This window comes from Plasmodium reichenowi, chromosome 12 (assembly GCF_001601855.1).
Source record: "Plasmodium reichenowi strain SY57 chromosome 12, whole genome shotgun sequence".
In the NCBI taxonomy this organism is placed as follows: domain Eukaryota; phylum Apicomplexa; class Aconoidasida; order Haemosporida; family Plasmodiidae; genus Plasmodium; species Plasmodium reichenowi.
The window spans coordinates 1,951,706-1,968,205 of NC_033657.1; the positions used below are offsets into that span (position 1 = coordinate 1,951,706).

At 16.0% G+C, this 16,500-nt stretch overlaps 4 protein-coding genes across 4 annotated transcripts; 3 read left to right on the forward strand and 1 right to left on the reverse strand.

The window, feature by feature from the left end:
* Positions 1–3,233: 3,233 nt before the first annotated feature.
* PRSY57_1252000 (lysophospholipase, putative) lies at positions 3,234–4,595 on the forward strand (the record flags this gene model as incomplete). Its single annotated transcript, XM_012908929.2, has 1 exon — positions 3,234–4,595. One exon carries the CDS (start codon positions 3,234–3,236, stop codon positions 4,593–4,595), a length of 1,362 nt encoding a protein of 453 aa, XP_012764383.2.
* Positions 4,596–7,160: 2,565 nt separating this feature from the next.
* On the forward strand, positions 7,161–8,673 carry PRSY57_1252100 (exported protein (PHISTb); the record flags this gene model as incomplete). The annotated part of the gene is made up of 2 exons (XM_012908930.2): positions 7,161–7,352; positions 7,513–8,673. 2 exons carry the CDS (start codon positions 7,161–7,163, stop codon positions 8,671–8,673), a joined length of 1,353 nt encoding a protein of 450 aa, XP_012764384.1.
* A 3,504-nt stretch (positions 8,674–12,177) lies between these two features.
* PRSY57_1252200 (exported protein (PHISTb)) lies at positions 12,178–14,214 on the forward strand (the record flags this gene model as incomplete). The annotated part of the gene is made up of 2 exons (XM_012908931.2): positions 12,178–12,306; positions 12,466–14,214. The coding sequence occupies 2 exons, from the start codon at positions 12,178–12,180 to the stop codon at positions 14,212–14,214; spliced, it is 1,878 nt and encodes a 625-aa protein (XP_012764385.2).
* Positions 14,215–15,331: 1,117 nt separating this feature from the next.
* PRSY57_1252300 (putative exported protein) lies at positions 15,332–15,795 on the reverse strand (the record flags this gene model as incomplete). Its single annotated transcript, XM_012908932.2, has 2 exons — positions 15,332–15,607; positions 15,730–15,795. The coding sequence occupies 2 exons, from the start codon at positions 15,793–15,795 to the stop codon at positions 15,332–15,334; spliced, it is 342 nt and encodes a 113-aa protein (XP_012764386.1).
* Positions 15,796–16,500: the final 705 nt, after the last annotated feature.

Here is a 16,500-nt window from a genome sequence, read left to right on the forward strand (position 1 = left end):
AAAAAATAAAAATAAAATAAAAAATGAAAAAAAAATTTTTAAAATTTTTTTTTATATAAAAAAAAAAAAAAAAATTAATTATTATTTTTTAGTTTTAAAAAAAAAAAAAAAAAAAAAAAAAAAAAATGTTATATATATTGATAAATCATAAAAATATTATAAAAATGATGGGAGGATTTATTTATATATTTTTATTAATTTTATAAATATTATTATTATTTAAATATTTTATGAATATAATATTATTTGATTAATACTGAATTTTTGTATTTCATTTTATTTTATTTTTATAATTTTATATATTTTATATATTCTATATTCTTTTATGTACACATCATTTAATTTTTATAAGAAAGGAATCAGATTGAAATTGAATAAAAGGAGATAATTTAAGAAAATTTACATGAGAATGATGATATATGTATATATATGTATATATTAAAATTTTTCTTTGTGTATATATAATATTGGAAAATATATTAATATAAAATGGAAAAAATAAAAAAAGAAATAAATAGGAAAAATCAAATGAACATATAAAAGAAAAGAAAAAAAATATTTTTGAACAAATATATTTGTATATATAATATAATGAAGTACCAATTTATTTAAATGGATATTATATATATATTTGTTCGTTATTTAAAAAAAAAAAAAGAAAAATTAAATAATAAAAATTAAAATTTAAAAATTTTGATAATAAATAAATATATATAAAAGAAGCGTTATTACAGTTTAACGTTATATATATATATATATATTATAATAAAAGTAACCTTCATCCTTATTATGAAATGAAAATATTTAGTTTACTAGTATATAATAAAAATATTTATAAAATTATGTCATTAAAAATTTTTAAAGGAACCAAAAAAAAATAAAAATAATTATTTATAAGTATATATATACATATTTAAATGTCAAGAATACCCTAGTATTTATGAAGTAGGTAAGAAAAAAAGAAAAATATATATTATAATAAACTTATAAATAATATAATAAATTTTATTTTGTCATAATATATTATATTTAATGTTAAAAAAAAATAATAAATAATAATATATGTATATTATAATATATTAAAGAATTAACATTGAATTATTTCTACATTTTTTTTTTTTTTTTTTTTTACTTCAATAATGTTCTTTGTAAATGTTATATATTTATATATTATATATTATTATTATTATTATTGTTATTATTTTATTATATAATATTATGTGACTATTATTATTAAAAAAACATATATATACTGACTATAGCGTATTTATTTAATTAGATTTTTTTCAATGAGTATTAACATAATTATATATATTCATAGACACATTTATTATATATATATAAAATACTTATTATATATATATATATATAATGTACAACATATGAATACATAAAAATAGCATTTTGTTCTTGATTTGCATATAGTTTCTATAATGCTTATTTATTTATTTATTTATATATTTCCCTTAAGATTAAATTTATAAAGATATCTAAAAGTATTTAGTTATCATATTATTTAATATAAAACACTTTTCTAATTATATTACATATAAACATATATATATATATATTAAAAAGGAAAAAGGAAGTTTTTATATTTAATAATATATAGAAGGATCTTCCTAATTTTTTTTTTTTTTATTTCAAATTTATATATACCTTTTCCCTTGTTTATGTAAAAAGAAGGCAATATAATGTGTTTCATATATATTAATATAGAACCGAAACTATTATAATTTATAATATAATATATATGATTTTTTAAATATTACTATTACGATCCTTAAGAAATAGGGTTTAATTAAAAATTAGGTTATGTTTTAAATATTATATAAAAACTATTATTGGTTAAATGTAAGAAAAAAATATAAAGAATGTATGGTAGAATAAAAAATATTTATTTTAAAAACCAAATATATTCTTTATGATTTCCAAGAGAAAATTTTTATATAAAATATATTTATTATTCAATGTGGGTATATATATATATATCTGTGTATGTATGTATCTATGTATGTATGTTATATATGTATGTATGTATTAATAATATTAAATTAAATTAAAACCAAAAAACGAACCGAATTTTTTTTTTTTTTTTTTTTAAATATAAAAGAATTACATGTTGAAGTAGAAAATAATTTGAAAATTTACAAAAAGGAATTTACCTTTTCCAAAAGTTTATTTTTTTCATTAATATAACAATTTTTTTTTTTTTTTTTTTTTTACAAATGATTGGTAAAAAAGGGATATTAATAAAAGTTCAATGTTATTGGATAGACTAAAATGAAAAATAATATATATATATATATATATATTATATAAATATAAAAATTTATTTAAAATATATTTTTGTTGTATTTTTTAAGGAGAAAAAAAAAAGAAAAATATAATTCAATAATATATAATTATAAATAATTATATATATTTCAAAATATTGAATTAATTTTGTATGGCTCCATTTGTACGCATCCATGTTTTTTATATATCATTGCAACTATGTTATATTAAATTCTTTTTTTTTTTTTTTTTTTTTTTTTTTTTTTTTTTTTATATATGTTATATTTAATTTTTGTATCAATAATAATATATAATATGTTTTTTTTTTGAAATTATATACTTAAGCAAATAATTTTGGTAGGTAGAAGTAATTTGAACCCATCTAGTTATTAAAAAAGGAATTTTGAAAATTATTGGTCTGTTCTATTATATATTATTATATATATATATATATATATATATATATATATATATATATAATATATGTGTTATATATATGGTTATATATGGTATAGTTCTTTTGTTTTGTTATTATTTTATTTTTTATATTTTATATTTTTAATTTTTTTTTTTGATATGGCATATTTATTTTTAAATTAATTTTATTATTATTATTATTTTTTAAACATATGTATATATATATTATTACGGTTCTTAATTTCTTTCTATTATTATTTATTTATTTTATTATTTTATTATTTATTTATTTTTATTTTTTTGGTGTTCAACGTGATTATTCTTTTTGAACATATTTATATATATATTAATTTATTCGTTGTACGTAAATATACTTGTTTAATTTACTTTTTTTTTTAATAAAGTTTTAAAAATATAATATAATATAATATAATATAAATAAATAAATAAATAAATATATATATATATATATATATATATATATATATTTTTCTTTTTTTTTTTTTTTTTTGTTTATTTTTATAATTTTTACATTTATAATGGTTGAGAATGAATTAATTAATGAAAATAACTTAACTTATAAGAGGTTAGATGGAAACCCAAAACTTGATTCCTTTTTTAACAAGGATGGTTTATTAATAAGAACATATTCCTGGACAGTTAAGAAGGCAATAGGGATATTAGTTTTAATTCATGGTTTAAATTCTCATTTGCGGTTACAATATTTAAAACATAATGCAGATATCATAAGTAATGATAAAGCAGTATTGATAGATTCAGATGAATATTATATATATAGGGATAGTTGGATAGAACGTTTGAATAATGAAGGATATTCTGTTTATGGTTTAGATTTGCAAAGTCATGGGAAATCAGATGGATGGCAGAATTTAAGAGGTAATGTAAATTATTTTGATGACTTAGTATATGATGTTATACAATATATTAATAAAATAAATAGTTCTGTAATAAAGGAAAGGACGGATCCAAAGGAATATTCATATTCAGATTATAATTATAATTTAAAAAATAAAATGCCTAATATTGTGAGACCTCCTTTATATATTGTGGGTCTTTCTATGGGTGGAAATATTGTTTTGAGGGTCCTAGAATTAATAGGTAAATCAAAAGAAGTTAATGATAATTTAAATGTAAAAGGATGTATATCCTTAGCAGGTATGATATCGATTGATGAAAATGCATCTAAAATGCCTTTTAAATTTAAATATTTTTTTATACCTTTATCAAGATATGTAGCTTATTTTTTTCCCACTTTTCGTCCTAGTCCCAATTTTAATTTTGAAAAATTCCCTTATATAAATGATATTATAAATTTTGATAAGAACAGATATGATAAATGGATAACTATGAGATTTGCGCGTCAACTTATAGAAGCAACACGAAATTTACGGGACGATATGAAATATATACCGAAAGACATACCCGTATTATTTATTCACTCGAAGGATGACTGTGCATGTTATTATGAAGGGGTTGAAAATTTTTTTAATAAATTAGAAATTAATAATAAAGAACTTCATACATTATATGATATGGATCATCTCCTAAGCATGGAGCCAGGAAATGAAAAAGTCTTGGATAAGGTTATTACGTGGATTAAAGGTTTAGGAGAAGAAAATGCTGATAATAGTTCAGTACAATGTATGGATGATGAAAATATGCTTAATGCTATTTTACAGATTGAAGATGAAATAATAAAAAGAAGCAATGAACGCGTAAAACTTGAAAAACAAAATAATGATGATTTTATTGCCCAAAAGGGAAATATTGAAATGTTTACTGTACCTTTAGATAATGAAAAGGATCTTTGTAATTTTAGTGATAAAGAAATAATTGAAAATAATATGACATATTCGGAGTTAGGAACTGTAATTAATTGAGGAAGGGTCAAAAGGGAATCAATATGAATATATATATATATATATGTATATATTTATATGTATATATTTATATGTATATATTTATATATGTATCGCTGTTTATTTTAGAAAATGTTTTAATAAAGTAAAGATATTCATGTGTTATTTATGTACAATAATATTATTATATATTTTACCTTTCTGATTTATATAATATAATGAATATATTATGTTTGTCATTTTATTTCTTCTTTTTTAATTTTAATTTTTTTTTTTTTTTTTTTTTTATAATTATTTTTCATTTTTAATTTTTAGTTGACAATGAAATAATATTAAAATTTAAATTATAAATATTTCTAATCTTATTTCATCGATATATATATATATATATATAAAATGTATGATATATTTTTGAATTAAAATTTTACATTATATTAATCTTAATAACTTGCAATATATATAGCAGTGAGAGCATATAATATTTATAAAATTATTTTTAACATCAAGTAAAATATAAAATATAAAAAGAAAAAAAAAATTAATTCTTAAATATAAATAAATAAATAAATAAATATATATATATATATATATATATATATATATATATATATATGTGTTCATATGAAACAACTAATTTTTATAAATTAAATTTATTATATATATATATATATATATGTGTCATATACGTATAAAAATAAATAAGAAAGATTTATCTCTTTTTCAAATTAATATTTCTGTATTTCTTTTCAGACTCATTTTATATTATTAAATATTCATTCAAAATATTAGATATTGCAACATGTGTTATTATGTTATAATATATATGAATGTGTAATCATAATGTTATATTTTTATTTCTTAATTATTTGAACCTTTTATTTTATTTTATTTTATTAATTATAATTTGTTTATAACAATTATTATGTACACCGTAAAGGTAGGTAAAAGGAATAATTATTAATACATACATATATATATTATCTTCTCACATATGAATAAAAAATATATTTTTTTTAATATATATATAATATTTATTAATTTTTTCTTGGATATATATATATTCCAAAAAAAAAAAACATAAAAATATATATATATAATAATATATAATATTTTTAATATCATATATAAAAATATTATATTTTTAATCACAATTTTTTTTTTTTTTTTTCTTTAAATAAAAAAGCATAATTATAAATATATCATGTATTTAAGATTTCCCAACATATACATTTATTATATGTACTCATTTTTCTTATGTAAAATATTAATTTATTCATTTTACTTTTTTTTAAATATTTATTAAAAATATTAAAAGAATATTTTAATAATATAATATGTACATTTGGACATACGAACAAAAATAAATGCATAAATATATTACAAAAAAGTATATTAAAAATGCTATAAAATATATTTATAATATTTAAAAGTTTATATATAATATTTTTATAAAATTATATTTATTATATAATTATATATATATATATATATATATATATAATGTTTTTAATATACTTTATTATATATTTTTACAAATATAATAGATTACAATATGCAAATTTATATATATAGTTACATTTTTTCTTATTTTCACATTATTTTATTTTTATTATCAATTATTACGAAATAAGGAAGAAAAAAGTAGCGCAAAATAACCAAATAAAACTTAAAAATATATATATAATATATATATATATATTTATATTTATATTATGAAATATTTGAAAGTATTATTAGCAAAAGATATGAAAAATATGTTCCCAAAATATAATATGATAAATATAGAAAAATTATATTTCTCTATGTTTTTCCTTATAAGAATTGCATACATTTATGAGATCTTTATTTAAAGTTTATTATATATATGCATGTTTATTTATTTATTTATTTTATGTACTGTAAAAAAATAAAAAAAATAAATATATAAATAAAAGAAAGAATGAAACGAGTATTCTATATTTTTTTATAATTTATTTTGAAAATGAATGTTTATCCTAATATATCATCCATATTTTTTGCTATATTTAACACATATATATAATATATATTATTATATGTATATAAAAAATTTTAATAATGGTGATTTAAGTAGATGAGCTAACAACATTTGACTATATAATAATAAACACAATGTGTAATAAAAAAAAATATATATAGTATTCATATGTATTTAGATATATGTGTTTTTGTAATTATAATTTATTTAATTACATAATTTTAAGTTTTTTTTTCCTTTTTTTGAAGAAATAATATACATATATATATATATATATATATATATATATAATCATGATAAAGTATTTAATAAATTTTATAAATATGATTTTTTAATTATTGTATTATTTAATTAATATATTTTTATTTATTTATTTATTTTTTTTCTACAATTGTTTTTAAAGTACACAATATTTTTAGATATATATATATATATATATATATATATATATATATATATTTATATATCTTAAATAACATATTGTAGAAGAAAAATAGGTGGAAAAAAGAAATATTATAATTAGAAAGTCATATAAGGATTTTTGTTATTACTTTATCTATATAGGATTTATAATATATGTATATTTAAATATGAGTTTATTTATAGAATCCAGTTTTATTTTACCTAAAGGGATTATTGACTCTTATATAAAATTTAAAACATGGAATTCTTTCTCATATAGTGATAAGGAAAAGAAGGCTTCACAAGCAAATATATGGACCCCTGTATTTTCTACTCGTTTTGCTATACCTATTATTGGGATAATATATGCTTTATTATGGGTAAGTTTTATGAAATTTATTATGAGAACAATGTGTGTGTTTGTGTGAGAAAAATAAAGAATATGTTTTGTATGTGTAAATATTCATATGACCATTTTTGAATATGAATTATTATTCTATATATATATATATATATATTTATTTATTTATTTATTGTTAGAATGGAGATGCAACATTTGGATATAGTGCTCTGGATATGTCGCTTGATGAAAGATATTCTCGAACCTTATTTGAAACGAATAATGGAAATAATGGTTACGTTTCCTCCTTGACAAATAAGATATTAAATAAGATGAATAGAGGGCCCAAGAAAGAAGTAGAAGAGAAAAATGCCGAAAAGATTTTAGGTTTTGATGATAAAAATATTTTACAAGCTTTAGATTTATTTATAAATAATATAAAAAACATTGCACTATCAAGTAAATTGAATAGTTCAGATATATATAATCATGGAAATACATTTATAGATAATGTGATGAGTAATGAAGAAATAGATCAAGAAATTGAATCATTTTTAAATGGGGGTAATTACGATAGAGAAAAATTGAATAGATTATGGTGGCAAATTATGAGAAATGAAGAGTTGAAATATGTATCTGTTAATAATAAGTTATATAAAGTTTATAAAGCATTAAGAAAGAAATATAATGTAGATAACTCTTATGCTGAAGATAAATGGAATGAATGTAAAAAGAATATTATAGTAGGAAGAGTAGAATATCAAAATTATATAAATAAAGTTTTCCTTGATTGGATAAATGGAGATTCCATAAATAATGATGAATTTATAAAATTAGTAAGAACATGTAAAGTTACATGGAAAAAATTAAGAACAAAAATGATAAAAGCATTAAAAAAATCATTAACAAAATCTTTTGAAAAAAGACATAAAGAATTAAAATCAAATGAATATATATATAAATATAAATATGAATTAGAAGAGGGTGATTATGCAGATGATGATTTATTAATTAAAGATGACTTATTAAATAATCATGATTTTCAATTTGATGATGATGTCAGTAGTGTTATAACAGAAAAAACAAATGAATGTCTTAAAGGTGATCGTGATTTAGAATCAGTAAATACAGATAATCATGGAACTGAATTAGGAGAGTCTGATAGTTCTTCAGGATCAAAGGTTTCTAATGAAACTACTAATAGTGGTGATTCTAATGATTCAAAGAAAACTATTGTATTGAATTTAGAGGGTCAATGTACTATATACTTAAGAAGGCGCCCCAAAAATTTAACCCTCTCATCACCTCAAAGATTGAAGTTTACAGCAGGAGGTGGTTTCTGTGGTAAACTCCGTAATTAGAAGGAATAAATAAAATATATATATATATATATATATATAATATAATATAATATAATATAATATAATATAATATAATATAATATATTTTAATATTATATATAAAAGATAATTTCAAAAATTACCTTAAGGTATATTCTAAAGTTGTAAAGCCAAAAATAAAGATGTAAATGAAATAGTTAAAATAAAAGAATATATAATTTATAAGATTTTTAAGAATATAAATATGTATGTTTTTCCCTTATAATCAGAAAAACAAGATTGTTCACACAATTTGCTTTTTGTTTATAAATTTTAGTCAACCATTTTGTTTTTGTTTATAGAACCTTAAAATATTTAATGTAAATTTCCAAAATGAAACTTATTTTGGGATAATGTTTCTAATATATATATTTTTTAATATTTTAAATTATAAAATATAGATATAATTATAATTTGTGAATTTTCTATTTTTTATTTTGAAAAAAAATTTGAGTTTAAGTTATACAGAAAAGGACCAAAAGGGATAATGAAAAATAAATAGATTTTATATTCGGATATATTTATAAAGCTTATTTGTTTCATTATATTGTATATTTGTATTTGTCTAATTTAGTATTTATTACTTTTATTTTATTTTATATTATATGATTTTATATTATATAAATTTTTTTTTTTTTTTTTTTTTTTGGTTTTATAAATGTTTATAATATTTTGATATGATGATTTGGATAGGCCATGTAAATTACCTTGTATATTTTTACCGAAGTGTTTTAATAGAAAATTTAGATGCGAATAATATTATATTATATATATATATATATATATATATATTATAATAGTTCATACAATTAATTATACATAATTGTTATATGTTAATGAAAAAATTGAATATATTTATGCAAGAAGAAAGATATAAATATATTTAAAAAAACAATTTGCATTAGAATTAAAAATTAATAATTAGAATTTTTTTTTAATGTTTTTCATGTGCCTAATATATATAACTTATATTTTTATGAATTGTAGGAATTTTTAAAACATAAAAATTTAATAAAAAATAAATATATTTAAGAACAATAAAAAATGAAAAAAGTCTTAAATGTATAAATATATCTATATATCTATATCTATATCTATATCTATATATATATATATCTATATCTATATATATATATATATAATATTGATTATTATTAATGTATAAGTGTTTTATATTTAAAAAAAGATAAACATTTATAAGGAATATTAGTATTTTGTTTTAGTGAAGTGATAAAATTTATGAGTATATATTTTGTAAAGGAATATATATAAATATAGAGAATATTTATATATATATATATTTTTTTTTTATTAAAAACTTCATATACTTATTTATATATATTTAAATTAACGTTTAAAAATGAATAGACTAAAATTAAATTAAAAAATATATATATGTATAAATAGAATGCACAATTATAATACGATGCTTAGTATTACTTCATGAATATAGAACACTACGAAATTAAATAAATATTTTTAAGGGGAAACGTGGTAATTTATAAACGTTCTTCTATAAATTATTTGTTTTCCATTTTGTTTTTTTTATTATAATAAAATATGCTTATACATATATATATATATATATATATATATATATATATATATTTTGTATGTACCTAATTTACAAAATTCCATCTTGAATTTTTTTATAGAGGAATATTACTTTGATTTTACATTTATACTTCATTTTTTATAAATATATATGTAAAAACATTTGTGAACAATTTATTTCTTTTTTTCTTCATTTTGAAAATGGTTTATACGACAAAAAGGGCGTATTTATTAATATATATAGGAAAAAAAAAAAAAAAAAAAAAATTAAAAAAATCAATATTATTTCATTTATTAGGATAGATAATTTATTATGTTTTAATAAAAATATATAGAATTATCTTTATTATACAGTTTTATATAAAATAAATATTTCTTACGAAAACTTTATAAAAAATATATTATATATACATATATATATATATATATATATATATATATATATATAAAATATATATATATAAAACATTATATAGGAAGTTGTATTTCTTTAAGTACTACCCGTTATTTTATTTTTTCAGCTCAAATGTTGTATAAATAATTATATATATTATTATATATATTAAGTTATCTATGTATATAACAGAACATTGATTTAAAAGTTTTATTTATTTTGAATATATTATAAATTAAAAAACAAAAAAAGTTCTTTTATAAAATATTAAAATAGAAAAATATATATATATTATTACATGATAAAAAAATAAAAAAAAAAAAATAAAAAATTTTATTTCTTTAATTCTATGTATATTGGTGAATATATAATTATATATAATCTTAAAAAAAAAAAATAAATTTAATATAAAAGAAAATGTTAATTTATTTGTTATTATTGCTATTTTTATTTTATTATTATTATTTTTTTTTTGTAGTAATTAATAATTAAATATAGAATGAATTTTTTTCCTATTTTTAGATATTGTAATGAAAAAAGGATAAGAGCAAAAAAAAAAAAAAAAAAAAAAAAAAGAAAAATTGTATATTTATGGTAAATTCGCAAAAAATCTATATATTTTATTAATATATATATATATATATTATATATAAATTAAATAGAATTATATATTTAATTATCTAGTCAATTTATATATATATTTCGAATATTTATATTTTTATAAATATAATGTACTATATATAATATTATATATATATATATATATAAATGCAATTAGTAAACAAGATTGTTAAATGTGAAAATTTATTTTTGGTGCATGTATTTATTTTTTAGAGATTTTTTGTTTATTTTTATATATGATATGGTCTAAAAAAAACTATTATAAGAACAAGGTCTTTATTTTTAATTTTTTTTTTTTTTTTTATTGAAATTTGGATAATTAAAGGAAATGTTAATATTTATATTCTATGTTAATATATAATACATATATATATATATATATATATATATAATATAATATAATATATAGTTTTTTATTTTTTTTTTTTGGAATATAATATATGATATATATAATGTATGAATGTATATAAAAATTTTAAATATTTGTAATAATAATGCTTAAGGAAAATGAATTAATTAAAAATTATATGTGTAATTATTTATTAAATATAATAGAGGAAATCTTCCTTTAATTTTTTAAAAATTGATATATATGGTTATTAATTGAATTAATACAATATATAAATATTATTTTAATTTATATTTTTTATTATATATTATTATAATTTTTTTTTTTGTTTTTTGTTTTTTGTTTTTTTGTTTTTTTGTTTTTTTGTTTTTTTTTTGTTTTTTTTGTGGAATACTATGAGAGATATCTTTATGTATTAAAATAAATGAATATCAAAAGATCTCGAAGAATTTAAAAAGAAAAAATAATGAAAGAAATCTTATTTGATATATAGAGAATATTATTATTAAGGTTATGCACGTATCCATAGGATGTATAAATCCTTTATGATTTAATATAAAAATTAAATATGAATTATAATTTAGTATGGAAATATTTGGAAAAGGAAATCAGAAGGTATAACAGAAGTGTTTGGTGTACCTTATTATATGGGAGAAATAATATACTTATTGTCCTAATAATGAATATTATATTATGGGTAAACATAAAGAATATAAAATAAATTAATATATGAATAAATAAATGAATAAATATTTTTGCTAGTTTGATTTTTATTATGTATTTTTTTTTTTTTTTTTTTTTTTTTTTTTTTTTTTTTTATACATAATTATTATTTATTTATTTTATTTCTTTCTAGAATGTTTGTATAACTAATAATGATATAACACTAGATTCAAAATATATCAGCACTAGGTACATAAGAATTCTTTGCATCCCAGATATTATAGATGATGTTGTAAATGTTAAAATAAAAGAAGAAAATATAAATAAGGAAAATGATAATGTGATTAAATCAATTAAGAGTATTAAATATCCTGATAATGTAGATTTATATAATGCATTAAGAGAAAAAATAAGAGAGAATATGGAACAAAATAAATGTGGATCTATACCTTATAGTGATGAACATTTAATTCCATTTTACAATGAAAAAAATAATAGTATAAATAATGATATTGATTCATTAGACGGAAGAGATAATTTGATTAGATTAAAAATGTATAATATATGGTTAGAATTAATGCAGAATGAACAAATGAAATATTATAGTATAAGACACAGTTTAAATAAATTTTATAAAGATTTAAATCAGAAATATAATCTAAAAATTGAATCAAATGATAAAGCTTTGAAAGAATGTAATGAAATTATTTGTTTAAGCGCTCATTATCTTCAACGTCATCTAAATAATATGTTTAATAAATGGTTTAAAAAAGGGTTTGTGAGTATTGGAGAATTTCATAATATAATTAACGCTACTAGACATGGGTGGAATGTATTAACCACTGATGTGCAAAAAAAGTATAAAGATATTTTGACTGATAATTTAATTGAAAAAATGAACAAACCTTATTTTATAGGAAATAATATCTTTAATTCTTATTTAGATCATATTAACGTCAAAGATAATACACAGCAATATAATGAAAATATGAAAAAAATGTCATGTATAGAAAAAATACCAAGAACAGAAAAAGAAGGAAATATAGAAGTGAATTATAATAATAATTTAAATGTAAAGGATAAAAAGTTATTATATGAAAACATAGTTAAAAATAATTCAACAATAAAAAATTATACTGAATGTTTAAAAATGGCGGAATATGTAGATGTTGATACTTCGGATGTTAGTGTAAAGGAAGAAAATAATATGATAAAAAGAAATATAAGAAGAAATAATAATATTTATAAAATTAATAATGAAGAAATAAGCAATAATGTAGAAAAAAATAATAATATAGAAAAGGAGGATAATCAAAATATAAATTATAATGATGATGAAGAATTAAATGAAATAGAAAAAAATGAATTTTATAATAATAATATAGAAAAAGAGGATAATCAAAATATAAATTATAATGATGATGAAGAATTAAATGAAATAGAAAAAAATGAATTTTATAATAATAATATGGAAAAGGGGAATAATAAAAATATTAATTATAATGTTAATGTAGAAGAAAATGAAATAAACAAAAATGAATTTTATTATAATGATGAGGAAAATGAAAATGATGACATTGAAATAAGTTTAGAAGATATATTCGATAAATCAACAAATATAATAAAAGAAGCTGAGGAAATTATTAATAAGAGAGAAAGTGGTACTTCAGTTGATTCATGTATTTTTATAGATAAACCTATAGATTATGATAAACAAATTGAATGTATGAATAATAATAATACAAATGGATATTTAGATTATTGTAATAAAAAATATTGTAATCAAAATAATTGTAATACTACATATTTACAAAGAAAATGGGAATCTCTTACTCTCATTTCAGATAAGGATAAGTCTTTAAATAATATTATTTATTCTATATGGAAATATGTAAGTAATAAAAATAATTTGTTATATTGGAGAAAATTTAATACTTACTGAATGAATGTGTAGGTAAGCTAATTTTTGTTTTTTTTATTTGTCTTAAAAATGATGATATAGATGAATATTTTTTTTTCTTTTTGTATGATGGACGTTTGTAGTATATTATATATATATATATATATATTATAAATACATTATCTTCTATAAGATATATGTTCTTGTTATATGTGTTCCTATAATTTTTTATTTGTTTTTAATTTTATGTTATTTTTTATGATTTTTTTTTTTATGAAGCAAAAATTATAATTAGGAACACACACACACACATATATATATATATATATATATATAGTTTTAATGAATATAATATTTTTTTATATTTTAAAAATATTCTATGTTTTAATTATTAGTATTAATTTAAAAAAAAAAAAAAAAAAAACTAAACTGATGCATAATTCTTTTATTAATTTAATACGAGATATGTATCATTATACAATAATATATATGTATATATGTATAAGGTTGTATTAATTTTTTTTATTTTATTTTATTTTTTTTGTTTGTTATATATTATTATTTTATTCATTAATTTCATTCGTTTTTATTATTAGATTATTATAATTTTTTTAAATTTATTAAATAAATATTTTTTTAATTTATATATTTATATATTTTTTTATTTTTTTTTTTTTTAAAATATTTGTGAAATTTAGCGAAAGGTGCATTTTTACTATATTATATGTTTGAATCTTTTTGAAGGAAAATTTTCAAAAAAACTTTTTATGAACATTCTAATGTTTATTTTAAATGTTTTTAAAATGAAGCTTCATTTTACTCTTTGAGAAAAAAGGGGTAGTAAATAATAAATAATATATATATATATATAATATATAATTAGGGGATAAACACAAACACATATATATACATATATATATTTTATGAATATTTTGTTTTATTTACATTCTTGTGTATTATTTTAATTAGTGAATAAAGTACAAAATTAATAATTAATTCTCAAAAATAAAAGAAATGTACAAAAAATAATAAAAAATATTTATAGGAAAGAAAAAATTAGAAATAATTATGAAAAGTACAAAATTAATTTTTCTGTTCATTTTAATTTTTTTTTTTTTTTTTTTTTTTTTTTTGGACTGTTCTAATTTGAATAAATAATTTATTCAACATTTTGACTGAATTTTTCTTTTAATTCTCTTGTAACTTCCATATATTTTTGTAACCAACTACGAAATTCCCTATTTATTTCTTCATCGTCATTATTATATATATTTTTTATTTTATCATACAAATCATCTTGTTCATCATTTTCATCTTCTAATTCAACGTACATTGATGGAATGTCACTTTGATGTTCTACTAAGATTCTAAAATTTCTAAGACTCATATTATTAAGTTGGTTGCATATTTTAGTATTTGGTTTTTCATGGTTACTCTAAAAAAAATATATATATATATATATATATATATATATATATATATATATATATATTTAAATAAAATAGAAAATATATATAAAATATAATTTATTTTAAAATATATTTTAATGAAACTTACATCTTCAATTAAAACAAACATACTCAATACAAGGGGAAATGATATTTTTTTTAAATAATAGAACATTTTAAAAATATTTTTAAAAGGATAAAAAAAAAGGAGAAAAAAGAAAAAATAAAATAATATAATATAATATAATATAGGATAAGATAAAATAATTCTTTTATATAATTTAGGGTATATCATATAATATAATTTATTTTTAATTCTTAATTATGTTAAGAATATATACTTTTGGAATAAAATTATGAAAATAATATTTTTTTTTTTTTGAAAAAAGAAAAAAATAAATAATTATAAATATAATTAAAAAGAAATATATATATATATATTTATATTTATAAAAAATTTTTTAAAATAGTTTTTATTATTTTGTTATATTAATTTATAATAAAATAAAAAAAAAAAGAAAAAAGGAATAAATTTTTGATCGTCCATTTTTTGCAAAAAGTATATATATATAGAATTATATTTTTAAGAATTAAATATATTAAATTTTAATTATAAATTTATACTTATTTTTACAAAATATTATATTAAATCTTTATATGAAATAATATTTTTATATATTAATGATTTATATTTGTACTGAAATAAAAATATATTAATTGCAACCATTTTTCTCTCCTTTTTTTTTTTTTTTTTGGGGTGGGGGGCTTCTTATAATAAAATAAAAGTATAGTAATTTTTGTACTATAAATTGAAGAATATCTTTAAAAAAAAGAAAATAATAAAAATAAAATTTATATTAATCTTAGTATTTAAATATAT